The sequence below is a fragment of the Mycteria americana genome, chromosome 1, assembly GCF_035582795.1.
Source record: "Mycteria americana isolate JAX WOST 10 ecotype Jacksonville Zoo and Gardens chromosome 1, USCA_MyAme_1.0, whole genome shotgun sequence".
In the NCBI taxonomy this organism is placed as follows: domain Eukaryota; kingdom Metazoa; phylum Chordata; class Aves; order Ciconiiformes; family Ciconiidae; genus Mycteria; species Mycteria americana.
The window spans coordinates 100,374,550-100,402,386 of NC_134365.1; the positions used below are offsets into that span (position 1 = coordinate 100,374,550).

Genomic DNA, 27,837 nt, shown 5'->3' on the forward strand with positions numbered 1-27,837 from the left:
ATGAACACATTCCTGCTTTTCATTGGTTTTTAGTGATATCCAGATTGCCTATATAATGCCCTCAAAGAACAGCTAAGAACACATCTGTCTCCTAAAAGTTTTTGTATGTGAGCCAGCTGGGCATATGCAACCCCCAGACTAAATATACATTACAGGGCTTCAGGAAGAACACTGGCTATTCTGAGCAGAGGTTAGACTGGGCAATAAGCAGGACTGGGGTTGGAGGCAGGGAGGGAGTGAACCTGACAGCTGTACACCCAGGGTGGATATGGGAAGCAGGACACATACGAGAGGAGGAAAGGGAAATCGCACTGGGAAGCCACTCGCCTTATAAGAGACTTATAAATTCTTCAGTCTAAAGAAGTTGGGTCTTACAGGCATAGCATCATTTTATGTGAAACTGCAGAGCATGCAACAAGATGGAAGACAAATCTCGGGGGAAGAAGGCAGCGTTGGGCAGGCTAGACAAGAAAGAGCAGTGACCAGGAGCGAGACCAAAAGCAGACAAGGAAGTGAGGGTGGCAGGAAAGGGGATGAAACAAAGAAAAGCAGGATAAGTGTTCAGATGTCATGGATCTCTACATCCAACGGAACATGCTGTCTGCAGTTTAGCTGCTTCCCAGGTCTTGTATCATCACCTAAGCTGGCTGACCATTGTCCCACTCTACAGCAGAGTAAGCCTTGAGTTCAGAACAACTCAGAGCCTAGGTCCAGGCATTGCAACATGCCCACCGTGTTTCATGGCCCCACCAGAAGACTTTCTGTGCCTGTCAGTGAGGACTTTCCTATAAGAGTCAAGGCTTCATCAATAAAGGATCTAGACAAGTCATATTCTCCAGCACATGACAGGTTTTATTTGGAAATTGCAAGAGCAAGGATGAGTTTTTAGGTTCTGGGAGTCTGAACCTAGGACACTCAGGGTCAGTTGGGATCTGTGGCCTCTGTCTAACTGTTTTATCATTTTTTCAACTCCTGTTCCCAAGAAAAACTTTCTCATCTCATTCTTTGCTTCCTAAGATGAGACAGGAGGAGTAGGTGTCTTGGGTCTGTGTTGCCAGTCCAGCATGACTCCCTGTAATCTGCTCCCGGGTAGCAGTGAAGTCTTACTGGCTGCTGTCATCTCTTTTGGCCTAGGCCATGTCACTAGCACTTTTCTCTACAAGCAGACGGCACATTAAAGAAGAGATAACTGCAATAAATATAAAGTCACACACCAACATGTTCTTCTGTACATCATACTAGGAACTGGGAAGAAAAACCCGTGGGAGGGAAACTGCAATAGAAAGGCAGGTCTATGTAAGAGAGAAGCGTGGAAGAGGCTGGAGAAGATGGCCCAGAAAAGTTTGTGAGATAGAAGGATAACTTATATGCTTTCCTGGAACTTATTCCTGGGGGATCTATAGTTCTTGAGAGCTTGTCCGTCACAGCCATCTGTGTCACCCATTGGCAAATGTCCCAGTCCTTACACCTTTTATGCTAATGCACAAAAATGCTGACATCTAACATTTAATTTAGTAGCTCAGAGATGGGGAAAGCGGATTGTAAGTTTGGATAATTGATATTTGTTGTTAACAGGGCACCAGCGTGCAGAGCACCTGCCTCCATGCATAATTTGCTAGGTGGGGTTGATTGATTTTTTTTTTTTTTTTTTAGAACAATGCTAAAATAATACTAAAGTTGTGAAGCGACCTACTGCGAGGTTAAGGATTCCACTGTTAGACTTGCTGTTCAATAGTCTCCCCTCCTGCCCACCAATGTGTGATGACAAAAACTATAAGGCTATGTAATTACATAAGTAAATGCTCTTTTACTTCCCAACAAACCTTTGCTCCATCCACTGTCTAGGCTGGATGGTTCTCACCGTGAATGTAAGAATGAAGTACTACTATCCATCAGCATGGAGTCTGGTCCCTGACCTGTAATGTCAGCAAGGTCTAATTCCCTGACGTAAAGACCTTTGAGTATGCACACGCCTGTTCTAGTGAACTGCAGATCAACTTACCTCAACATGGGATAAAGCTCAGCTTTTCTGTGGTCTGTTGTCATCGGTGTAGGTGAGCTTATGAAGATAAACCGGTCTGCAGTAAGACAACTGTTACTGACAGCGAGTTGTATATAAAAAGGCAACATCTAACTGTAGAGGTGGGAAAGGTAAGACAGCATGAACTCATAGTGTCCCACACTACAGAGTCCCAACACTAGCAGAAGGCAACGAGAGACCCTGTGACCTGTGCCTGGTTCATGGCAGGAACCCAACTCCCTCTCTCCTTCCGTGCCCTAGTGCTTTCTCAGTCAGTTTTATCATAGGTTTATTTTCCTCAACCCAAGCATTATACAGCTAAAATATACTGTACTGAGGCACTGCTTTCAGAGCAGGTGGATTAAAACACTATTTCCTACTATTCATATTTGCATCAGACTACGAACCGCTCATGCCTATTACCACAACGAGGGGGAAAAAATCATGCAGAAGACTGACTTGCAGACACTTGCCTGTTCAGCACGCACAGAACAAGCCCAATGTGCTATTTTGCCTTACAAAGCTATGGAGAAATTAATGTATCCACACAATAATGAGCCATTATGGCTCATCAGAGGCTCAGCTTGCAAAGTCCAAAGTGTACAGAGGCATATAGGACAAATCTGAACTAAGCACTGTACCCTGCCCTCTGCCTGCACCAACGATTTACAGGTATCTGGTAAATGATTTATAAACCTAAAGATAACAAAGTATAAAACTGTATGACTGCCTCTGCTTTACAAAGGAAACACTTTCTGGATAATTTGCCATGTCTCTGAAAATGTTTCAAATTTTGGTGTCTGCTCTGCTGTTTACAGGTAAGTGCCTGGCACCCTGTCTCATGTCATTCCCTTCTGGCTTGTTAAATAGCTGGCAAAAAACCCGTGTTACCACCGGAACAGCACTGATGGAAGAGAATTAACTGGAAATCACTGCAGCAGAGACATATGGGAGAGTGGGTGAGCACAAGACTGCATGGCAAATTCTGTGAAATACAGTCTTGATTCTGCTCCTCGTGACTACTTTGGAACCTCTTACTGCTCAGCCCCTCAGGTATGAGGAGCAAGGATGCATTCCTGACCAAAAGGGATTCTTACAGGATGATTTCCTGAACTGTTAAAATTATAGAAAGAACTTAATGCTGGTTTTCTGGAATCTTCCCTAAACATTATCCTGATCTCAACACTTACTGTTTGTAAGAAACAATTTCACATGCATTTATAAGGACAGCAAAATACTCTATTTCACAAGTGATTTCTGGGATGTCTGATTTGAATTGCTTAAGGAGACTGATTTTTTTAAAGCTGTCAGGCTGTCTGCTCATTGAACTTTCACAGCACCCTGCAACCAAGGCACATAAAATCAAGACTCACCCTGTAAAACTTGGACCAGAGTGAAAATGGATGGGGCAGGGCTGCAGCATCAGCAAGGCTGAAAGCATGCTCTTCCCCAGGCAGCACAGACTGATACAGTCAACGATCAGTGATGCACGTGCTGTGAGATTAATTTATTCCTCACTAAATTAGAACAAGCCAGGCAGGCAATAAGTGACTGTTGACTTTTCAGGTGATTGTCTGCATCATGGAAAGATGCTCCATCCACATGCGTGCATTAAAAGCATTTCTTAGATCTGAGTGCTCCAACACACATGCAGTAAATACATGATGTGAAGAGCTAAGGCAAAATGAGGTAGGCAGAATTAGCCAATGCTTAATCATGAATTAATAAAAAAGGTGTTTTGCGAATTGGGACCACAGTCAGGTGTACTCTCTCTTATGGGCCAAATTCTCTTCCTTGTCATATGACCCTAAGTTTTGGCTGCAGTGAGGCTCTGCAGGGAGGGAAGGAGATGGAAAAAGCCTTTCTCTCTTCTGCAAGTTAGAGCTCACCTAGAAACCTTCCTTTCCCCTTATTTGCACTTCCTGATCTGCTGTGGACCTGAGCTTGGACTATTTCTGGGTACTTGTCTGTCTTCCTGAACCTCACCTCCTTTCCGTTGAAGGCCATCATGATGCAAGCAGTGTCACCTGAAGCCAAACTGGGAGCACAGCAGCCTGCTGCCCCTCCTTTTGGAAGACTTAGCTTTGGTTTCATCTCCCTTATGTTTCTGTCTTTCCTAACAGCCTTGTTTGCCCTCTGTCCCAGATTCCTTTCTTCAAAAGGCAGGAAGAACTATTTATTACTGATTTTTAATGAGCTCTTAAAAGTTTCATTGATCACAAACAGTTCAGTTTTTCATTAATTGTGAATCCTTTCAGCAATGATCAAGGTGGTGGTGAATTAAAACAGAGGCTGTAAGACTCACTAATGAGAACCTGACTCTTCATCGCACCCTTAACTCAGCTGCTATAAATCACTGCCCATAATAAACCATCTTCACATTTCTGGAAATAGGCTTTCTGGGCTGTTTGCTGGACCTTTTCTTTAGCCTCTGCAGAGTGCAGCAGCAAGGAACTGGGTACAAGATGGTGGTGTCCTGGCACTGCGATCATTACTGAAGTCTCTCAGATGTCTGATTGGGTTGTCTTACCCATTCACTCAGGGTTAAACCGATGGCCACATATGGATTTAGGAAGTAAATTTCACCAGGACCCACTGAGCAGGACCAATGGACCAGTGTTTTTTTTAATACTTTGCTGCAGGGGAAAGTAGTTCCTTCCCTAGAATTATCTAGGATTTTTTGCCAAATTGCCTTGCTATTTACCTATACCTGACAACTTTCCTGACCCCTGGCATCACATCAGCAATATATTCAATAGCTAATTCTGCATTAAGCGTCTGTAACTCGTCTGCCTTTGCTGATGAGGGAATGAGGCTGATGCTGTAGCTCTAACGATTGCTAATGACCGAGCTCTCATCTCTTGAACCAGAGAGCTCTCGTGTCCCGTGCTGTAAAATTAATAATTGTCAAAGAATAGAGACTATTGTACTTCAAGCTTTAAAAATAAACAGATGAGACTAAAATTTCAAAGACTGGGTGATATGAACAGTGTTGAAGCACTTAACCATCGGTGACTTTAAATTTTGCTGTTGACCGGTATTAGCAAATCTAACTGTTTTAATTTTATTTTAAGGCCTGTTACCATCCCAGCACTTTGGGATACATAGCCAATGTGCATATGGACATTGAAAAAGCAATATGCAGGTGTTTGACTCTAATGTAATTGTACTTTTCAACTGAGAAAAGGTGACACGTGGCCCAGAGGTGCAGAATCCAAAAGTCTATCCCTGCCACAATCCACCTACACATGCAAAGTACTGACAGATAACCACACCTTGATTTCCGTGGAGTGCCACAAAACGTAGAGAAATACTTTAGTGAAGAGAAAACCAGCTGCTTCCACACTTTTCCTTCAGTGCTTGCACCGTTGCGCTGTGGTATGCTGAATCCTCAGACCAAGTCCTAGGGTCTTGCTTTGTGGATCTTTTCTGGATTTAGAAAGTTAGATAGCTGAAACGTGGTGGGGTGGTGGTGTCCATTCTGGCTCATTTCTGACCTTAAGAAACACACCTGAGGTGCAGCATTTCATTTACTTTTTCAAAGTTCCCAACACGTCAGCACCAGCCACCTCAGCAAGGTTAAAGTGTCCAAGGTTGAAGTTTAGCTCTGTCCAAGTTTAGGACAGAGCTTGGACAGAGGCTAAAGTGCTGGTAAGACTGGCAGCCTTACCCCTGTGAGCTGACATTTTGACCAGACAATCACCAAAGCCGATAATAAGAAGAGTTATTACACTAAAAGGAAAGGAGCCAGAGCAATTGCCAACTTTTGACGTTTAAATTCCATTGATATAAATAACTTCAGCAATAGGTTTTCAGGTTGTCAGAAACCTGCAATAGTCTTCAGAAACTAGGGAGAGAAACAAATAGCTCCAGTTTATATGACAATGTGCATAGAGAGTGACTGAAGTGTTGCTAAGTAATTGTCAAATTTTTTGTAAGTATCACAGCAAATCAGACATAAACCACTTTTCCCTGTGGTAGATGCACACCAGGGAGAAATTTTGGTCCCAAGCCTTGAGATTGCTCCTCACCACTTATACAATACTGCTGGTCTGGGCAAAAAAGGCTCCCTGTGTGTGTGGGGAAGCATATCCTATACTAAAGCAAGTTTAAAGGTTTGCCGCCTTATAGTTTAACTCTACCATTAGACATGCAAATGGTGGCTTGCCTGCTCTCCCCAAAGACTGCTAAGCACACAATGGCTTGTACTGCTTATCTTTTAAAAAAGAAAAAGCATATTAATTAAATGGGTGCCTAAGCAGGCAAAGGTGTCAAAATTCAATCCCATACTCACCTTTTTGACTGTGTGATGAAGATTGCACATTCAGCTGATAGGAAGAGATGTTTTCCTAGGAAGATTTTGCAGTTGCATCCAGCTAAGTATCTTGCTTTCTAGAAATCCATCCTCACACAATACAGTTAAGCTTCCATTTGAATCTAGTATGAAGAGGTTTTAATGCACAATAATTTAAGATCTATGCAGGTTGATTTTATATTTTAAGTGCAGTTTGCTTGCTATACTGTAATACTTTTTTATTATTACCTTGAGATTCCAAACTATTTGATATGCCTTTTTCATAATCAGGGGTTTGGTTTTTTTTTTAGTGGCCAATGTTGGATTAAGTACACATTTGCTATTTTGACAAAGATGACAAGGTTCTACTACCATCTCCCCTCTCTCAAGTTTAGTCTTATACCAGTTCACACTAATCCAAAATGAGATGCTCAGAAGGCACTAATGATTACTAATAGTTTTCCCTCTGGACAATCTGTTTAGGTGTACAGGATAGACAAAACTACCTGCTGAAGGCAATAATTACATGAGCTAAGCATCTGCTTGCTAAAACCAGCCAATTTTTTCTATAATTTGCTTTTCATATGAGAACACTGAGAGAATCTTCAAGAGATGATGAAAGGAAACACTCTAACTGGTAACAGCTGATACAGCCCCTACAATAGTTCACTCCCCACACATATTCCTCCTATTTTCCCTTTGGGCCATTAATCCCTAAATGTGCTTTTCAAATAACATATTTAACTAAGAGAAAAGAGGAAAACAGTATTGAATAAAAACATTAATGTACAATATGTCTGACTGCTCTTCACAGGGAGTTAACTGTTTCGCTACAATTTGAAATTCTTCATCTTTTTTCAGCTCAACTTTATGCACTGTAAGACATTTCATTAACATTACCCACCTGCTCCTAACTCCCTCTAGTCTCACATCCAGGTGCTCCGAAACTCTGTTCTCCTGGTTTCTGTGCTAGTCTTCTGCAAGATAGAAAGCTGCAGTCCTTCAGGAGTAGTCTGTGTTTATAAAGCACTTACCCGAGCAACAAACTCTTCCACAATCTTTTACTAAGCCATTCAAAAGGTGGGCAAAAATTACAATCAGTCTGAGAAATGTAAACTGAGGCAAGATGTAGGTTATGTGCTGAAGACTATACACTGTACTCAGAGGGGCTACTCACATGGAGATGGGGTCTGATGCCCCCAGGTCTACATTAGACCTTTAAGACCTTGCTTTCTCTGAGCTCTGCCAGAGCACAAGCAAACGTGCAACCCTGCAAACCCCAACTGGGACACTGTGTAGTCCCAGTGAAAGACCAACAGGTTTCACTAGAAGTGGTCTCACTAGAGTTCTTCTGGAGGGGAATGAAGTTTGCCCCATTCAGAGATGTATATGATCCTTACAGTAAGATGAAGAGAGAATGTGCTAAGCCTGAAGGATTAGCTTGAATATAAAGGCACTTACCTGATTTTCTTCTGGTACTTATGCGTCTTTGGAGTGCCGCAGCAGCTAGGGACAAGACTTGCAGAGATGGCTCCCAGGTGCTAAAGGTGAGAGGTGGAAGGATTTGAGACAGCAGCTAGAAAAGAACAAGAACTGGGTGTTAATGGTGACAAGAGAAGCCAAGAGCAGAGCTGGCACCCCTGCCTCCTTTCGGAGCAGGCAAGTGCATTTTAATCAAAGTGAATATTCAGTATGGTTAGGGATGGCATTTCTCATTGGATACAGGTGCAGCCAGAGCAGACTGTATATTAAAAATTGAAAGTTAATACCCTTAAGACGCAGCACGCTGCACCACAGTAGCCAAGACAACACCTCACCGTCCCACCAGCAGAACAAGCAGCTCGTTTTTTGAAGACACTGGCAAGCGTGGAAAAGAAACACAAAAGCAGAGCTGCTTAATGATCTTTTTTTCTAGCTTACCGTGAAGCTGGAAGGCCAGAGCACATATTGGTGATAAAATTTAATGTTTAATGTCCCTTACTAACTATATATACATTGAAACAAAAGTGAAGCCTGTTACTGAGCCAATTTCTGATCCCAGTTGAGTTATCTCAGTCCAGAAATGTAATCATGAGCTTACAAAATATTTAATACCAAAAAAAACCCCTAAATTCACTAAAGAGAAGTTAACAGCTCATAGATTTTCTACTGGATAATAGAAAATTGCCATAGAAATAATGACATTTGGCATGAGCTTAGTTTTACCTTGTGCAGCTTTGGAACAGAAGTGTAGCAGCTTAATAGACAAATGCAAGAAATGTATTTTTTTCCTTCCCCAGGCCAAAATCTTACTTGTTTTCTGAAGTACAAATAGCTATTCTTCAGTTCCCCAAGAGACAGAGCAGTTCACACAACAAGAATCTTCACACCAAATGTCTGAACTTAGGTTTTTCCATGGAGTTGTCAACGTTTTTAAAGATGGTATTCCTTGAAAACACCCTACCCCAAAATTTCTGCCCCCAGTTTCTGATTATAGTAACTTGGAATCTGAAGAAACTGAAGTAGGAAGGAACTACTGGGACGTCATTGCTTGCTAAGTAAATTTTCTAAAGTACTATTTCATGTCTTTGTTTAGAGTGAAGATGACAACTACCTTCACTTTTTTTGTTGTTCATTACTGCATAATCAAGCATTTTCTCACCTTCTTTTCAAGCATTTTTTGGCTTTGAAAAGAAACAAAGTGAAAAGGAGCAGCAAATACTCTAGCTCACCTATCTGCTCTCTATATGCATTCAGCGTACGTTTTCTTCTATTTAAAAAACTAAAGAGAGACCATATTGCAGATGATCAGCAAAGCTAGCGATAATAGCAAGTGAACTGGATTCAGCAGAGCATTGCACATGAAAGCAAGCATTTGACATTCTCAGATAGATTTTCCTCCTAGAAATTCAGGGATAAGGGCATTGGAGAGCTGTCAGTGAGGCGATAGCTTGCCCTGCTGAGCTCCCATTGTAAGACACAATAGACAAGGGTTCAAGTTCTTGGCCCATCTGTACCAAGTACGTGCAGGTCATCCTCAGGTGTCCATTTAAACCCACTTCACTAAATTGGAGCACAGCTCTTTACAGACATTGGCCTCAGCTTGGCTGACGTATCCGAGTTTCAACTTAATCAGAGGTTCATTAAAAATTGTACGATTTGGACTGACATGCTATTTCAAGACCAGTTTAGCCCCAGGTGAATTTATGTCTCAAACACTGGAGATTAAAAAGAAGACTTTTCCTGTATCAGGGCCTTTCATATGAAGTTAATGAGGAATTCAGCCCTTTTTCTTGGGCAGAATGGTTATTTCAAGATCTGCAAGAAGTACTTCTGCATCTGGGGTGACCTCAAAAGCTGTCTAAAGCAATGTGATAACAAGATTAGAAGTGCAATATCTTTTGCTCATAGAGTAATTTCCATGCATGCAATTTCTATGTTGCTACTAATAAGAATAAATACTACGTCTAAACCAGGAGGTTTAGAAAACGTAGTTAAATTCATAGGTAGGTTTAGGGTTTTTTAAAAAACTTTAGTCTTCTCAGCACACCTGAGACTACTACAATTCCAGTCTAAGGGTTTTTCTTGTCACAAAATCTTGTATTAACAATAAATTAGTACCTTAATTTGATTGTAACTGTATTTACTTTGGATTCAACAGCAAAATAATGATTTATAGCAGCTGTTTTATTAACTTCAGGCTTAAAAAAAAAAAGTCTGTCTGAAGATCTAAGGTAGGACCATCTTTGATTTCTGTTAAATAAACTACAGGTCCAAAGACATGCTCCTTGTGTATAAATATGTTTTTTGAAGTGCACATTCTAAAATATTTTTCTGATATTACAAATATTTCTCAGCTTTCATTTCAGGTGTCCTTGGAGCACCTTTTCTGAGAGAAGAATCAGCAAATCAATTTATAAGACTTAAACGACAGATACCATATTCTCAGAACTACTGGGATCCAAGCAGCAGCCAGAATGGATGGGGATACACTGTGGCTGAGCAGGTATTTTCTTCCATCATCTTGCAGCATCTTTTGAAAAAAAGAAAGTACAGGTCTGGGATTAACACATAACAGTGACCCTTTGGGGCAAGGGAGGATATCTGTCCCATTTGTCAACATAGGCAAGGTTGCTCAGTAGTCACACACTGTATTTATTCAGTATCAAAGCTCAGAATATTCTTTTCTGTTTTGATCTACTTCAGGTTAGTGAATCATGGACAGCTTTGAGAGACACAGCACAATACTACATGGATTTGAGTTCTTTTGCCTTTGATCCTTCGATTGCCAGGTATGATGGGGTTTCTCAACAGAGCATTTCACAGACTCAGAAGGCATGAGTGTACTCATGAGTTTTAAAATTGACCGATACAAGAGTGCTGGCAATTGGGTCCTAGTGGCATAACTTGACACATCAACAAACCCGATTATAAGAGATGTCTTGAAAAATTAAAGAAGATTTGTTTTTATTGTGCAAGTTTTATAGTTATTTTAATGCGGTCATTTTATTGTGGCAAGTTCTTTTTTAAGTATGCTTTGGAAGAATTCACTAAAAGCTTAAAGAATATATATCTTTTTAAAAGTCCACAGAAGCTAAACTGCAGCAATACATCCTACATAGTTGATTTAAAAAGCAGGCAAAAAGCAATTCCTGAGGAGAAAAATAAAAGATAAAATACCCCATCTATTTCAGTAACAAAACTGTATTCAGTGTAGAATAAAACCTCAGCAGAACAAAACAGAGAATGAGACATAGCAGTTGGTAAAACCAGTATTTATAGATCAGCACACAAGTACATGAAATGAAGTATCTCAAATTGTCATAGAGAAATTGTTTAGGATTGTGCTAAAATGTACACGTTTTTGGGACGTAATTTTGTCAAATTTAGGGAACAATTGCTAAATGATTCAGTTTGAGAAGCACAATGCAAAATACACACATTAGTCCTGTGAAACACTTTTCATATGAAGATACTGCAGTCCTTTGAAATGGACAGGAGTGGGTGGAACTAAACTCATACAACTTCAAGTTTCAGTGCTTAAAATAGTTACTAAGACATAGCAATCTGATCAGTCTGACTGTAACCACCAATAGGAAAATGGGTAGACCTCTTCTCATAATACACTTTGAATTGAATATGCTTTGAATTTTATTGACTTAAAAGTAGCTTTCTTTTTGAAAGTGAGCACAAAGTTTCATTTTGAAATGCAGATTTTGAAAAGCACTTTTTTAATGAGATATGAATTTGGAGAGTCTCAGATTGAGCTTTCTAGGCCTGTTCCACCTGAAAGGTGATGCCAGTTTCACTCACTCTGAGCAGAAGCAAAGTAGAAGAGAGTAGCTAAAAGTCATGATTTCCCTGCCCTCCTGCCAAGCCTTCAGCTTGTGCGCTTGGGCGACTGGAAGGAAGCACCAGGACTTAGAAGCACCAGAACATTAGAAAATGTTCTTACATTTTCTAATACTGATATGGGCAGCAGCTTTCTTGGTTAGCAGCAGTCACTTCTGTCTTACGACAAATCTGAAGTTACCTGAAGACACTTTACTCAGTTGTCTGGAAAAAAACCCACTGTCTTTTCCATCAGAAAAATTACTCAGACAGAAAATGGCTAACTACATCTAATTATTAGTTGTCCAATACATGTGTCTGAAGGCTGTGATCCTGACAGCTGCCAGGCATACTGCAAGATGAGTTATGCCTCCAGAATGATAATCCTTATGATTGTCATATGACAGGATTAAAGCCAGTTTACAGAAACACATTTATAGGCACTCCCACTGAAGCACCTTTATGATTTCAGAGCAAGGTTGATTTACTCCCAGACTGAAATAAACTTCCCAATGCTAATATGACAGAAATTAACGTCCAGAGATTTTATGTAGGCATATAGTAGAAAAGACATCAAGCTAGAAGTTACAAAAAAACATTATGGATAAAGTAAAACAATGATTTTCAACCTTATAGTTCATGATTAGTGATATTTCCGAGATGGCCAAGAAAAGCAAGCCTATACAGCATATGCAGGAATCTGGTTCAGGGGCTATACTTCCAGAAGAAAAGATTTGCAAAAGCTTGAAGATCTGAGGACTGGAGCTGCCAACAGGATCTTTAAATTAATTTTGCAAAATTTTTCTAAAAGCAATTTATTCCATCTTTTCTAGTGACAACATCAGATCTTACACGGACATGCTACAGCAGTCTGGGACTCACCTCCAGCAACAGACAAGGATGAGCTATTAAATCCTACACGTCTCGTATCTGGCCATGTTAGGATATGGCATGTTATGTATTTGCCATTATGTATTTGATAAGATGACTTTATCTCATCCCATTGTCTAAAACCAAAATTAACACACTAATTCTCTCAATACCGCGTATTTTATATTCCTAAGTAGAAGTGAGATGTAAGTCATGGTAAATTGAATAAGTTGAAGACAAGGCAACCATTAACTTTTAGCAGATTAGGTTTAAAAAACCCTGTTTTCAGGTAAAACATTATTTTGACTAAACAATTGTTTTTAAATGTACATCCCTACTTCTGTGACTGAAAACCACATTTTTATTTCTCAGTATTTTACTTTAGCTACATTTCTGAGAGGCAATTAAGAAATGGAAATCAGTCACTTTGGGTGGGTAAGAGAAGTAGAGCACATTTGCTCCAGGTTTGGCTAGTAAGAAGAGTATACCTCTGTACTTCAAGTGCATTTCCATTTTTTTCAAGTACTGGGGTCAACTTAGGTACTTGCTCTTGAAAGCCCAAACCAACTGAAGCCACAGCTACCACTGTGAGTTCCTTTTTCTTACTCCGTAGAAGTAGGAGCTGGTGGAAACACTTATTCACGGCTCCTTTTCTAATAAAAATGGTGATGACAAAGTGTTCTTTATGTCAAGTTCTGGAGTCTGGAAATTTTCCCATTCCTATCCATTAACCTACCTTATTTCAGGACATCTTTGAAGAAAGGACTGGGCTCCCACATTTCTTTTATGGGTTATTAATATACTGCCAGCAATTAAAAGCTTTCAACCCTGGTCAAAATTTCTGCATGGACAAAGAGGACCTGTTGGGGAAACAGAAATGTATGGTAACCTTAAGGGCAGGGTAGGTGAATGCAGGCAATTTTTACTCACTTTTTATCCCCAAAGAGCAGGTTCTGTGTGTTGTACATTTGGGGTTCTTTGTGAATATGGACTCCATACCAACTGGAACAAATTCGAACATAATGTTGGATCTTCTAAAAAGAAATGCATATTCTGGCATTTTGGCAATCTCTGCCATGCTCCTAGGTATGAAACTATCCTTAGGCCATTATTAATTTCCCTGCATTCAGACAATGGGCCTGAAATTGCCATTATTCATTAGCTGAAGCTGAAAATTCATTAAACACTTGAAAGATATAAATGAGGTGCAAGTTCAGTATTTGCTATGTAGAATTTCACATCTTCAGTCACACTACTTAATTATGAACCGTTCATTCAAAGATAAAGGGTGACAAATGATGTATAGACTAAAAGACCTCACTAGTTAAACACAGTCATGGCCTGTCCCTTTTGTCCCCCTTCCCCGTGCTGCTTGACCTTGGGTAAGCGAGTGCTCCAGATCCTAAACCTTCCACTATTTTCCTCAGTAACAGTACTGGCATGACAGAGTTCCTGAAACTCTTCAATTTATAGCAAAAAGCAGGACTGTAAGGATAAGCATTGCTTTTTATTTTAAATGGATATAAAGTAAAAATCAAAGGATCCACCTCCTCCAGCTGTGCACCTTGCTGGTCCCAGGGATACTGCTGCTCTGCAGGCAGCAATGCCCAGGCCACTTGCGCATCAGTTCCTGAAGTGCTGGTGTTTTCAGCCCTGCCTCTCTAATTGACGTTGTTGCTGCCAAGTCAGGCGTTTGGGATCTGCTTGAGCATTAGCTGCAGTTTTCATGCCTGCATGGTAAGTTAAACCAAAATGGGAGTTGGTTCAGGAGTTGATTTGCAAATGGACAACAGGCATCCCTGGAGTGTGGGCGACAAAGTCCACCAATGAGGTGGAAAGTAAAATGATGTGCGTCTTACCTCATCTGCTATCAGCTGGTAACTGCCCAACCTTTATTAGCCATTTTGTGGTTGTCAGAGCCATAACATTAGAATAACCACTGCCTCAAGCCTATTGCCACGAAAACAGCGTTGCATAAGGCTGGCTTTGCGACCAAAACGTCAGACAAAGCCAGGGGATGCAATTTGACAGTTCTGTTGTACTTAGACATGACTAATTCCTTTAAAGAAGTTGTTCTGAAAGCCAGATTCTCAATCTGCAAAGCCGTAGCTTCAAGCTAATGTCACTAATTCAGATAATTAGTCTTGCTGAATTAAATGGGAAGAATTGTGCACGCATGAGTAGCGGTGGAGGATGAGGAGCTTATTTCATGTTATCAAAATACATGCCACTCATGACAATGAGGAAATGTCTTTCACAGGCATTTGAATGTTAAACTCCTTCCTCTGCATTTATTAATAACCAGGAAAAATATTTACCCTGTGAATTTTCTCTCCTTATTTAACTTCACATACTGTTTCAGCACTTTAACACAAGTAACTTTGAACCCTTCTTTACTGCCTTTTCCCACACATCTTTGTGTTGCCACCTACAGGTTTTATCTCCTTGCTTTGTCTACACAGCACAGATACACATACAGTACCTTATCAATGACAAATCCAAAGAACAGGGCTAAACTAAAGAGAATTTAAAGTATAGCTCTGCTTGTCATGAGGGTGGAAATACAGGCCTCAGAACACAGGATCTCTGCTTCTAGCGCAATGGAGAGCAGTTCCTCTAACTCGTTTCTGAATACTGCAAGTTTTTTGAGGGAAAAAAGACCCTAAACCACACAAACACCAAAGCTCCCTGAGGCCAGAGACAGCAGAGGTCCTGGATGAGAGGGGGAATAGACGGAGAGGAAGAGGAGTCACAGAAAGCTGAAGTCAGGTTTATCTCCATATAGACATTAACTGGACGGATGCAGGAGAACATCCACCAGGCAGTCTTGAGTTTCCAAGTCTTTTCTGAGTGATGTGAGCAGGATGACCATCTAAGATCAGCAGAATGACAGAAATCAGGATGCCCAAGTATCTCATGGTTGATTACTAGCTCCAGCAGAAGCTCTTCCCCAGGCGAGGCACTTACAGGGTCTCCCTCCCATGGGAGTTCTCCAGTGCTGAGTCAGATCTGAATCATGCTACAGCCCCTTCTTCAGTCAGAGCACTTGCCTATTCCCTCAGCTTCTTGGTTCCCTAATTTTGCAAAGCTTAGAAGAACCAAATTGCCTTTGCGATCTCTGCTACTCTGTCAAGTTGAATTGAAAACAGCCCACAGGTTAAAAAATTACTGCAGCTAGACATAGGGGATAAACACATGTCTACTCAGACGACACAGTTGTAGGAGCCTTGCTTTGTTAGAAAACCAGATGAGAGATTCAAGTGTAGTCTGACATGACAGGAGAAGTAAGAAAACCCATGTCTCCAATAATAAAGAGAAAGATTAATACTTCATGGGCTTTCTTTTAATGAGAAAAACAAGTCATTCTGAACAGAGTAAATTGGGGAAACTGTAGAACCCAAGTAACCTGTATATAACCCACGTTACAAATGCTGCATGTGGGAAAAGTACTAAGATACCCTGTTTTCTATAACCTCAGCAGAACAGGAGAGTATATAGAGGTAATGAGAAAGAACCATTTATTCTATGAGCTAAAACAGTTCCTACAAACAGAACAGTGGCAACTGGTTTTCAATGAAAGATCTACACACTACTTCATCACTATGGTAATTCATATGATTGAACCTGGTCTCATACGATTTTAATGCATAAACCTTTGAGCTTGCATCACACTATTGTTATGCACTTGCTTTGCGCTTGATCTTCTGTTGTCTTAATTTAAACCAAAACAGCTGAGACAAAGTATTCATCTAATCTATACCTGCTGCTGTAATCCTCAATGCCAGCAAAAGTGAGCTGTGTTCAAAGCAATTTTACGTTGGCTGATTAAATATACAAACCACCCACCTGAGGCAGGTGCATTGCCATAACCACTCCATGTAGAGTAGAAAATAAATTATTAGTCTTTTGCATCATCCATAGGAAGCAATGAGATCAGTAGTTAGAATGTACATATAGAAAATTATACAAAATTGAAAAGTTCAGTCAGGAAAAGAAATAAGCATTCTTTGTATGTGATTATTATCTTAAATAAACAAACATCAATAATTACTGTTCTGCCCCAAAGACTGTCGAAGAGATCCGTTTTTCAAACAATATGACATCAAACCTGCAGAGTTTACTTTCCACTAGCAGGAAAAAGAGTAACAACTCTTTTTACGGGAGGTGAGTGGTATCAGGCTGGGTATCTGTAAAGGTGATCGACATGTGGCAACACAGCAGATGTCTGTTCCCTTTGAGCCCAGAATGACATCACATCCTACCACAGCACTAGGCAGGCTGTCTTAGAGATGAAACAAATACTCACTGAGCCCCATAATGTGAATTTAACCATCACGTCCCTAGGGGAGCAAGATTTCCCTATGCCAGTGTCAGTCCAGGCAGGGGCAGGGGAGGAAAAAGGGACAGACTGGTACACTTCAGCCTTCTAGGATCAACCCATAAAAGCTTCTTTCTCTACGAGGTGTTACAAGATAGTTCAGCTTGGAGTGACACTTCTTACTCAACTACTTACTCCCCGTCATACAACCACTGCTAAGGTGATTTCATGCCAGTCACTGCCTCCTTGGCAGGACTGAATAAGCATGTGAGATCCTGTCTGAATAATTCAACTATGCCCTGGTTGTGATTGAAAGGTGCTGCGCAGCAGGGAGCTAGTTCAGGGAAGGCTTAAAAAATGTCCTTACAACTGCTGTCAATATTATTATCATAAATCCAAGGCCCGATTGTGCAAGGTGCCATGAGAAAGTAGTTAGTCTTGCATCCTCAAAATGCAGGGAGAACTGTCTAAGGACAAGAAAACAACCACAGGAAGAAAGTGGCTAAAAAGACAACCATGGATCTTGGTGGTGGCTGCTCAGCACTGCAAAATAACTGATTAGGTAGTTATTTAGAAGAATGAGTTAAAAAGAGTCCCAATTTCAAACATGCTTTGGATTAACCTTGCACAGAGAACTATGAAGTGCTGCTTCCTTTCAGTGCCTGTGCTCAAGTATCTATGGTGTTATCTTTGCTGCGGAGTTCAGGTAGGAGGCTCAGTGCTGAGACATCTACTGCAAGCTTTCTGATGGAATGGGACCTATACCTCCCCATGTTATACCATGGGTGGGATGCAGCCTGTTTTTTACTACAGTACCTCAGAAGGCAGCTACCATTACATTATACCAAAGCTACATGTACTGACTTTTTGTTTTTAATTTAGAAGTGCTAACAGAAATGAGGAAAAGTCTACTCATAAACATGTACCATAGTGAACCTAAGGGAAAAAAAATCCACCATGCTTTTACTCATATGTCATTTGGGACAATTACCTTTTGCTAAGCGTACAAACAATTCAGAATCACTAGACTTTGTGGACTACAGAAATAATTTTCCTACAAATAAGAAAATAATCTCCCTTTTCGTTACTCAGGGTTACACAGTTCCCTACTCCTTTCTCATCCTCTCTGTCCCAGGCTAAGGTCTATTTTCATTCCCTCAATAATTGCCACAGGATTAGATCTAGACAAAGTACATCCACAGGTACTGTTTATAGCAACCACAGATTACTCTGCGCCTCACTAAAATGTTCAGGCTGCCTTGATCTATCAGGTCAACTGTGTCAGCATAGGCAGCAGCAATTGCAAAATAAGAAAATTACAAAAAAGTCTCTTTCCTTGAAACGACGGACTTTGTCATTAAGACATGCTAGTCTGAAGCCAGGAATGGAAGCTGAAGGATTTTCAGAGAATTGCTTGTCTGCCAGCTCCCTCTTTTCTACAGTGAAAGCTTCAAAGCTACATTATTGTGGGAGCAGTGACAACGGAGGACAGGGAATTATCTGAGGTGGGCAAAGCCTTCCTTCCCAGGTCTAAACTAACACTTAAAATTGCATGCCTGGAAATGGAGGGGCAGCCAGCACACATGCTGAAAACATTAGGCAAACCCTCCTAAAATCAGCTTCTTGAAGAACACTTACTTAATAAGTAAGCAGAGATTAACACACCAAAACGCTGCATCATCTGCATTGTAGCAAGTTGATTAGAAGAAATGAGTCCCAGGAGAACCAGGAACAGATAACTACATTTGTCTCAGAAGCTCACTGGATAGCCTGGGCCAGCCAAGTTTTCTCTGAATCTTTTTCAAGTTGAACTAATCTGCCCTGAAATGTGCTAGCTCGAAACTGCTGCTACTATTAGTCTGGAAAGGGAACTCTGAGAGAAACACTTTGAAATTGTCAGTTTTGGTTCTGAGCAAAGCCTGAAAGCAGCTCATCCATGCCAGTAAGCTGGCTGGCAAAGGACGGGATCTGTCCTTTGCATTTGACCCTCATAACAAGTGATACGTCTTCTTTTACAAGTCCTGCAGCATCAGGACTCAATCAAGCTAAAGAGCTGATTTTACCATCCTCTAAAATTGGACATCCTGAAGCATGTATGTTTATACAGAAAATGGCTCACAACACTGAAGAGGACAGACGTGAATTCATTATCTTTCTAGTACCAGATCATGCGATGCATAACAGCACTACCAATCATTATGTCCAATGAAAAGAATGGATTATAAGTGTTTCTGTCTCATTATCTTGTGACAGGATTGTTGTTAACTTGTGACTACACAACAGTTTTATAGAAAGACTCCTTGAGGACAGGCTATATATGCGCCTGATTAATTTTCCTTTTTTTTTTCCCATTGCTTAGATTGCATAGCAAGCAAGTGTCCTAGATGGAAGGGACCACTCAGTGATTGCTAAACTGTGGGCTTTATAGTTCTCCAAACTTGCATTAACACAAGTGAATATATACCACAGAATTTCTTTCTGAACCCAGAAAAGTTGGCTGTTAAGATGGCATAACAGTCCACAGTGAGAACAGTTTTCCAGAAAAAGGTTGGAAAGTGTCATCGAATTGCAAGGTGGTAATGAGATCTGAGGTTTTTTTCAGCATGTATGGATGTCCTGCTAATCCGATATGCCAGTGCCAGACTGTGCCTCCAGAAATAATTAACAATAGCAGTTGTACAGGTACTTCGTCAGTAGAAACATTGGAGGGTGATGAATCCATGCAAAGATTGCACAGGCAGAATAGAAAGATCATTACAATAGACAGATACATTAATAGGCTAGCAGTGTATTCTTAGTGCGTGAAGTTCAGTTTTTCAGTTTCATCTCTTTCCTGGGCTCAATATCAGTGAAGAAGGTTTGAATAATTGCAAGGAAAGCAGAGTTATGATTTTTGCCAGTTGTTTTTATGTATTTTTTTAATTTTACAGCTTTTATAATTTTTTTTTAATATTACAGCTTTTAGAAACTACAGAATCATATATTACTGTAGAGTGCCAAGCTGCAATTTTTCCTGCTGATGATATTGTGTTGTCTTTGTTTTTAAGTGGAACGAGCATAGCTCCTACTGGGTATTCCCTTCATTGACCAGCAGAAAAACAAGGAAAATTCTCAGTCCACAAATACTCATGCATAGACACTCATGCCACTTGAACTCCAGCTGAAAGTTGAGAATGGAGACAGGCTACTTGAATTTTTACTTACATATGCATAAATACCCATGTGAGTTACCCAAATTCCCTTCCATGTTCTAGCAGAGCCACTTTTTGACACTAGCCCACAGCCCACACTTGGCCCGCTTACACAGTAAATACTTTCTTTGAGCACTTTCAAAGGAAATCAAGTTAGTCAAAAGGCTATGAAGTTAACTTAAATTTGAAAAATGACTTAATGAAACAGCCTTGTAAAAAGGCCAGCCACCACCAGTGGTTCTCTAGGCTACAACAGCTTCTGGACAGAGTTTCGTTTTGTCCTACAAAGCTCCAGCTTGTTTGAATTAACTGCACAACTGACTTTTTTCTTCCTCTGCATAGTATTATCATAGCTGTGAGAGAGAAAGATCCTTCCCAGAAGAACCTCAAGTTTTAAAAACTAAACAGGAAGACTCAAGAGTTTCTTCTTGCAAGATGATGTCAGTCATGAAACTCATTCTTCTACACATCATCTGATAAAACCTGAGTCTCAATCCTAACACCTTCTGTAAAGCCCAAGATCACCCCTCAAAAATAAGTAACAGCCAATAGTCAGCCTAAATCACTTGATTACTGTCACGCGTAGTCTCAAGAGTTAGTTATGAGCTGCATGTATTTTTCTGATTTAGAGGTTTGGACAACTGTTGTGGTCAATTTTTGAACTGGTATCCAGTAGAAAATTCAGCAGATAGAGATGTTTCACACTGAAAGGTTAATGCTGATATGTCTGGGAAGACAGCGGAGGAAAATGGAGGTGTTACTCCTTGGTAACTCCAGAAATAGTTAAGTAAGCTAGTTAAATGCCAGATGGGGGACATAACGTGCTACAGGAATACTCCCTGAGCTGCTGCTTCAAAAAGGAGAGCAAGTCTTTATTTAGTGGAAACACATCCTCCTGAACACATCGGAAGGAAATATGGTTTGGGAGGGTAAAAAATGAATCAAAAAATAAGCCTGTGTCTCCTTCCAAGAGAGCAGATCAGTCATGGGAGTGAGTGGGTTTGGCTGGGAAGAGCTCCTCTCCAGCAGATGCAGCCTGGAGCCCGGGGCACATATGAGCACAGAACCACTGAGGAGGGAAAGCATCTGTATGAGGCAGCTGGAAATGGGAAAGTGGAGGGTGACCTTTTAGATTTAGTTTCAACAGATATGCAGCAATTTCCTTGCATTTCCTCGGAACTGACTGTTATAAACATTTATGCTGGTGTTCTCCCTTTTGGATGCTGCAGAGAATCCTTTCATTCAGAGCTCACCTGAACCTGGTTTGTGTGGAAAGTGATTGCTAGATAGCAGGCGAGGGTCCAGGCATCTCACACGGAAGCGCATGGCGAGCAGGAGGGCAGGGAGGAGAAAAGATGCGATGCGGTGCGTGCAGGTGGAGGGGAGTGGGGGTCACAGGAAAGACTGTGACTCTGATCCTGTTTTCTGGGGTTTGGAAACTCACACGGCCCTGAGACAGACGCCTTGGGAAAGGAAGGAGCCTTTCCACAGCTGGGAAAGGCTCCAACGCCACCCAGAGGCAAAGGAGAACGTGAACAAGGGGGCTGTTGAGGAAGGCCTTAAAAAATAAAATAAAATAGCTGTTTAAGGTGCAATAGTGGCTGTAAGGTGTTAAAAGCTGGAAAGTAATAGCTTAAGTGGTGAATGACCACACTAGCTGCTGTTCAGGAAAAAGTAATGATGAAAAAAGAAGTCCTGCCTACCATGAAAGTATGGGTCCAATAACATCTCTAACATCTGGGCTCAAGGCTGAGCAGAATGAACTAATTCCAGCTTTCTTGCTTTTCCTGACTCAGATTCACATACCCACATATGTCTGCTGGCTTTTACTCTCCTCTGTCTTCACCCAATAAAACCATATGAACGGCATTTGCTGTTGAGCTACCAGCAGTACCAAGTTCAGGTGTTACAGCATCAACCAGACAGGTGAACAACTGACCCCTGGTGTCTGCCTGCCTGGGAGAGCACTACAGCATAAATTAAATAACACCTTTCACTTTGCAACAATAGGAGGGCAGCGAATTGCCAAAGATAAGCCCTTCCCAGGGTGTTAATTCAGTTGAAGTCCAGGAGTCTGAAGACAGATGTTATTCTTCAACCCCCTGCTTTGATTCCAAAGTAAATGGAAGACAGATCCAGGTTAACTCTCCTTCTATCTCCTTAGACCAATGCTTAGCTTGCATGGCTTGCAAAGTAAAAATAAAAACAAAAAACCACACGCACACAAAACCCCAATGCCCCCCAAAACTGCCTTAATAATCTATCACTGTACTGTCATTTGATAATGACCAAACAGGAGAAACTAAATAGGAAAAAATGACCAAAAGGCTTGGGAAAATTTTCTCTCTCAAAAAATAGCTGGATTTTTGACTAATCCCTCTTTCATCCCAACCGTTCCATAAATTCAAATTCCCCTTCATTTATACTTTTTTAAGGTAGTGAAACCGCCCTGGCGTTTGGCTTTTAATTTCACACCAGCTTGCAGCAAGACTCAGAGTTTCCTTTGATTGCGGCCCGGCTGCAACCTGCCACAGTTCAACAGCTCCTTGACAGCAGGGTTGTGACCGTGCCCTTTAAAACCTTCACAGTTTAAAGATCTCACACACAGAGCACTCTTTTCCAGGAAATTGGTTTGCACGCTGCCCCTCCAAAAGCCTTCTTTCCTCCTGCCTCCTGTGACTTGCATAAGTCTATTTTTTTTTTTCTTTTTTTTTGGCTCAAGGCTAACATGGGGAAGGCTGAGCAATTCAGTCACCCAGCAGCATGCTTACCATTACACGAACAATAAGTGTGTCACTGTGCTGCTCCCTACCTTAAGCAGGATTAATGGAAGGAGGCAAGCCTGCTGAAAAGAGATCACAGAGGAGACTCCAGCCTTTATCCAAAAAGGGCTCAGGCTGTGCCCTGGGATTACGCACCTGGCCGTGGGCACGACTGTAAATATCTGCCTTCCTGGCAGGAGGAAGCGAGAAGAAATGGAAAGCGGCATCGCCCCGCGCTAAAGCTTTACCTGCCAATGAAACCGGGCAGGGTTACGGGGTTTTGCTTACTTGCAGCCTGAAATGGAAAGTCTCATGCAAGCTTGGACAGAGGAGACTCGGGTAGGGTTAAATTGAGGTGTGTGTTTTTTAAACAAGGGGCAGCGTGTTTGTGATCTCCCGGTTTGTGTCACCACCAGCCAGGAGAGGAGAGGGAGAAGCCAGCCAGGGCTCTGGAGAGGCAGCTCAGCCCGCGGCTGGGGGGATCCACAAGAGGCTTCAGAGGAAGCAGAGATCGTCCACCCTTTGTTTGAATGCAGGATTTGTGCAGATTCTTGTTTCCGAAGAAACCTAGCTCACCAGGGCTTTTAGGTGTCACCATGGAGGAGAAATCTGTGCTGGGGGCATCACTCCTCCTTTTTGTTCATGGCTTCCCTGCTGTCCCCCCACCCACCCAAAGGCCTCCAAGGACCCATGTAGAAGTCAGGAAAGTCCTCCTGAGGGCATCTGAGGTGCTCGACTTGGGTCCCAGGAGGCTGAAGTTTGGTGGAAGAGGGGTCATACCCAGCACACAAGTCTGTTCACATCAGGCTATTGCTCAGGTAGTAAAAATAATAAATAAATAATTTTTTAAAAAGGCAATTTTATAACTCTAGCAATTGCCTCCTTTGGAAATCTCAGACAACCCCCATTGCTTAGCTCTCAGAAAGCAACTCAACCTCAAAAATCACTTCTTGAAAGAATGGTTACGGCAAAGAGCAAAATCCCTATTTCTTCTTACACCTCCCACACAGAAACGTCAGAAAGGTACTGCCAAAACATTTTCTACGATGACTGGCAACTTGCTTGCATGCCAAGAGAAGGGAACTTGTAAGAACATGCAAAAATGTAATCTTGCCATTCCCTGCCTTTAAAAAGTTTCTAAAAGATGGTAACTACTTTTAATTGAGTTTGAAGAAGAGAGCTACACTATATTGGTTCTATTTTTTATTTTAATCTTAAGCAACTCACCCATGTCTAGTCTTCTACCTACAACATGAACAAGAGTTAGAATATACCATGCACAGGTAAAATTTAATTAGCTAACACTTGCTCATTATCCTAGACTGCCATTTGCATTCCCCATGCCCTGTTTAGGAAATGATGCTGTTTCTTCTGCAGTTCAAGTGTTACTTATATACAGTCCCATCATCACTTTGTCAAAAACAAATGTCTGAGGTGAAGAAAGAAGCCTGCACTGCACTAATTGCTCATTGATACCCTAGTTGGGCTTACCAGTCTTTTTTAAAAACAGTTATAACAGACACCATAGACCAGTATCTCTATCCTGCAAGAGCCATTTTGACTATTTCCTCCTGTTGATAAGCAGGTTTCTCACAGACAGAAGAAAGCACAGCTGATATCCAAGCCTTAAGGTATTTCTTTTTTAAAAAAAACCAAACTATTTTATATTTGAGGGCACAACTGTATTTCCTTAAATCATGTTCAGAGATAGGAAAAGTCTGTGATTGAGGAGTGATGGCAAAGTCAATGAGTCTTATGTCAACATCCTTTGTCCAAATCTAATTTGATAGTGATGAAAAGGTGTCACTTACCGTGACACCTTGTGACACACTTGAAATGAATTTGTGGTAAGATATTTGATGGGCAGGTGCTTAAAATAGAAAAGCTTTTCTTATACCCGTGGCAGCTTCAGCTGCACTTTTTCTGTAGATAAATAGAATACCAATAATATAGGTTCAGACAAATAAATCAGCCCATACTATTTTGAAGGCATCAATTGATCAAAGGAAAAAAAAAAAAGAAACAGAACCACCAAACTCAAAGGACTTCTTCCCCCCACCCCACCTCTCTGCTATCACACTAGAACCTTCTGATACATAATTCCTCCAACAAACCACATTTCCATCCCAGAGAAACAGCAAGCCTTCTTCACAACACCTCACAGAAAGATGGTCTCAAGCACCAGCAGAGGAACATACAGAAAACCAACCTCAAATTATTTGCTTTCCAGACTCCAGTTCATGGTGTTTTGTTTCTTCTGAAAACTCACTTCACCCTTGACCTCCCATCCAGCCCTTACACCTGTTCCCCAGCTTTGAGGATCTTTGCAGGCACAGACACAAGTCCGCTGCAGGCAGGAAGAGGCATTTCCCTGAACCATGACTTATCAGGGGTAGGACTTCAGCAATATGTGTTTAGGTACACGTGTATAACAAAGCTACAGGTGAAGAAAGTGAACCAATACTGTTCTTGATGCAGGCTTACCCTTGGCTTTACAGAAGTTAGGAAGATGCTTTGACACAGCTGAAGAGCTGTAGAGCATGAGGAAAGCAGGAAAGAGGCAATGGAGATGAATCATCACCTGGTCTTGGTTTGCAGTCCCTCCAGCCTTGCCTAATTCCCCTGCAATGGACACATTGTAGCATACAAAAACAGAATTAACCCTGTGAGTAGCATTCCTCATCCTGCTCTATGCAAATACCACCTCTAGAGTTACAGAAAATGGTGGAACTGAGATCAGCTTGGAATTGAGGTGTACTGAAGCTACTGGTGCTGCACCAATAGCTTAAAAAATCCAAACCATGAGAAGAAAGCTCATTGTAAGCTGCTGGACCCAAGCATGGTCTTCATGACCCTTTTCTCTTTTCTAGTCAGGGACGTTCTTTTTTAAGCTGAGCAGTAATTAATATTGAAGGAAGAGTTGCGGGACATTAACTAGTCCATGCTACCTCTCAAATGTTGGGGAAGAAAATGTACTGTGTGTGGTATAGACATAGGAAGAGCATCCTTCCACACACAGCCTGCTGCGCTCATGTTATGTAGCTCATCTTTCTGGTCCCTTACACTGAAGGCTGTTGGAGAGTAGGCACATGTGGAAGGCAGGCCTGAGTGAAACCCAGGAAACCCACAGGAAATATCAGGTGTTCAAGTATATGAATAACAGGCAAAATATTTGCTCTGACAGTGGCTGCTCTACATTTGTTTTGTCTTCCCCACAGGATTTAATTTTTAAATGGTTTATTTTCAGGTTTGGCTTATATGTCTAAGTGCAACCAGAGAATTCCAGCTCACAAATTTACATATGCTTAGTATTTTTATGCTTTTCCACATGAGGCATCCTGTGGAGACAGAGAAAAAAGGGAAAAAAAATTACTCCAAATATGCTGCCTCTCTGAAGAGCTACTTTAAGATTGTTATTTTTACTGCACAGATCCATGCCCTGTTAACCATCATAGTAGCAGACTGCCATGACTAGAAATTTCTCCCTTATTTTTTTCTGGATTGCCAATTAACTGAGACCACATTGCAGAGGGAAGGATGCTGTTGCTGCTTGCCCACCCATGGCCCTAAGTAAATATCAGGAGGAAACCAGTCCCATCCAAACCCCACTGCCAAGTGTGTTTGTACAGGTGTCACCAATTAGGGCAGAATTTGGCCTGCAGAAAGTGTCCAGCCGTACATGCCAGAGAAAACTGACAGGTTGGTTTGGGGATCTCACAGGGTCGTTTGTAAGGCTGGCTGCAGATAGGCTCAGGGGGAATGAGCTATTTACTTCTTTTCTTTGTGAACTGAACATCCCTGGTGTGTGTACTGGGTCTCGCTGGGATGGAGTCAATTTTCTTCACAGCAGCTCATATAGTGCTGTGGTTTGGATTTGTGACAATATCTCTTTTTCAAGGTCGCATTTCACCCTTTGCCCCTGCCCCATCCCCTTTCCCAGCAGCAGCGCATCATGGAGCTGTATCTCACGTCCGTCCTGTGTGAGGGCTTCTCTTCTCCACAGCATTTCAGAGGAAATGGATGAGCACATCAACTCATTTGTGGCAACTTTTTGTAAACAGTGAGGAATGTGTAGCCATATGGAGTGGTGCACTGAGCTAACAGACTGGTGTGAATCCTCTTCTGGGAAGCCAATCTCTCTGTCAAGAAAAAGCAAAACAAAGGAACTCAGCAAACGCGCACCCAGGATTCTCCAGATGATAAAAGCTCAAGATAAGTGGCACTACCTCGCATACGCTGTGTGTAAGCACAAGGACAGTTACTTCAGCATAGCTGGCATAGAGTAACTTGAAGCACGATAACCCACTACGCTGCAGTTTGCTGTCAGTAACTGCTCCGGCTGCAGAGAAGGATTTCAGCTATGGAGAGCTTTCCCTGAGGTTTTGATGAGAGACTGTAGCTCTCAACCATGGGCAGCCCTGCTCATTTCAAGGAGCACTACTTCACGTGCCATCAATGATGCTTTAGATAGCATTTTAAGTCTTTTTCCCTTTTCTAGTGCTTATCAAAGGACTAAAAGATGACTGTGAAGATCTACAGGGGCACTCGATTAACAGGGGAGAGGAAGACAGAGGATGCATAAATCAAGGAGAAAAAGTCTTTAAAGACAGGATGAGACTGCAAAAGTAACACGTTCACATGAAAGTTTCATTGAAGGAGCTCTGGCTTTAAAAGTTTGGAGGGCAGTGTGGAAAGTGTTTCTACTATTTCAAAACCAGCTACTACAGTTTAACATAATAATATTAAAAAACACACTGAAAGAAGGAAATTTTAGGTAAAGACACTCTTACCAGCATCTATCCAACCTGTTTGAGTTGTACCTCGTGGTAAACCATCTAACACCACCAAAATCTGCAACTTACATTTGTTATCTCTTTTTTTCTCAACTGTCCCATTTCCATATTGGCCTGCAAATTATTTCTGTGACCCCAGACTGTGATCAGAAAGAGCTGTACAAATGCTTTTAAAAATAAATATTTGAGCAAACCACTTATTGTATTAGTTATTTTTGGTAAATGCTAAATTATTCTCATATTTATTATTTTGTCAATAATTGCACTACAATTAGCAAG

At 41.3% G+C, this 27,837-nt stretch overlaps 1 protein-coding gene across 1 annotated transcript; it reads left to right on the top strand.

The window, feature by feature from the left end:
• Window positions 1-2,789: 2,789 nt before the first annotated feature.
• Window positions 2,790-12,536, top strand: C1H3orf85 (chromosome 1 C3orf85 homolog). The gene is made up of 4 exons (XM_075493682.1): window positions 2,790-2,838; window positions 10,151-10,299; window positions 10,500-10,585; window positions 12,458-12,536. The coding sequence occupies exons 1-4, from the start codon at window positions 2,790-2,792 to the stop codon at window positions 12,534-12,536; spliced, it is 363 nt and encodes a 120-aa protein (XP_075349797.1).
• Window positions 12,537-27,837: the final 15,301 nt, after the last annotated feature.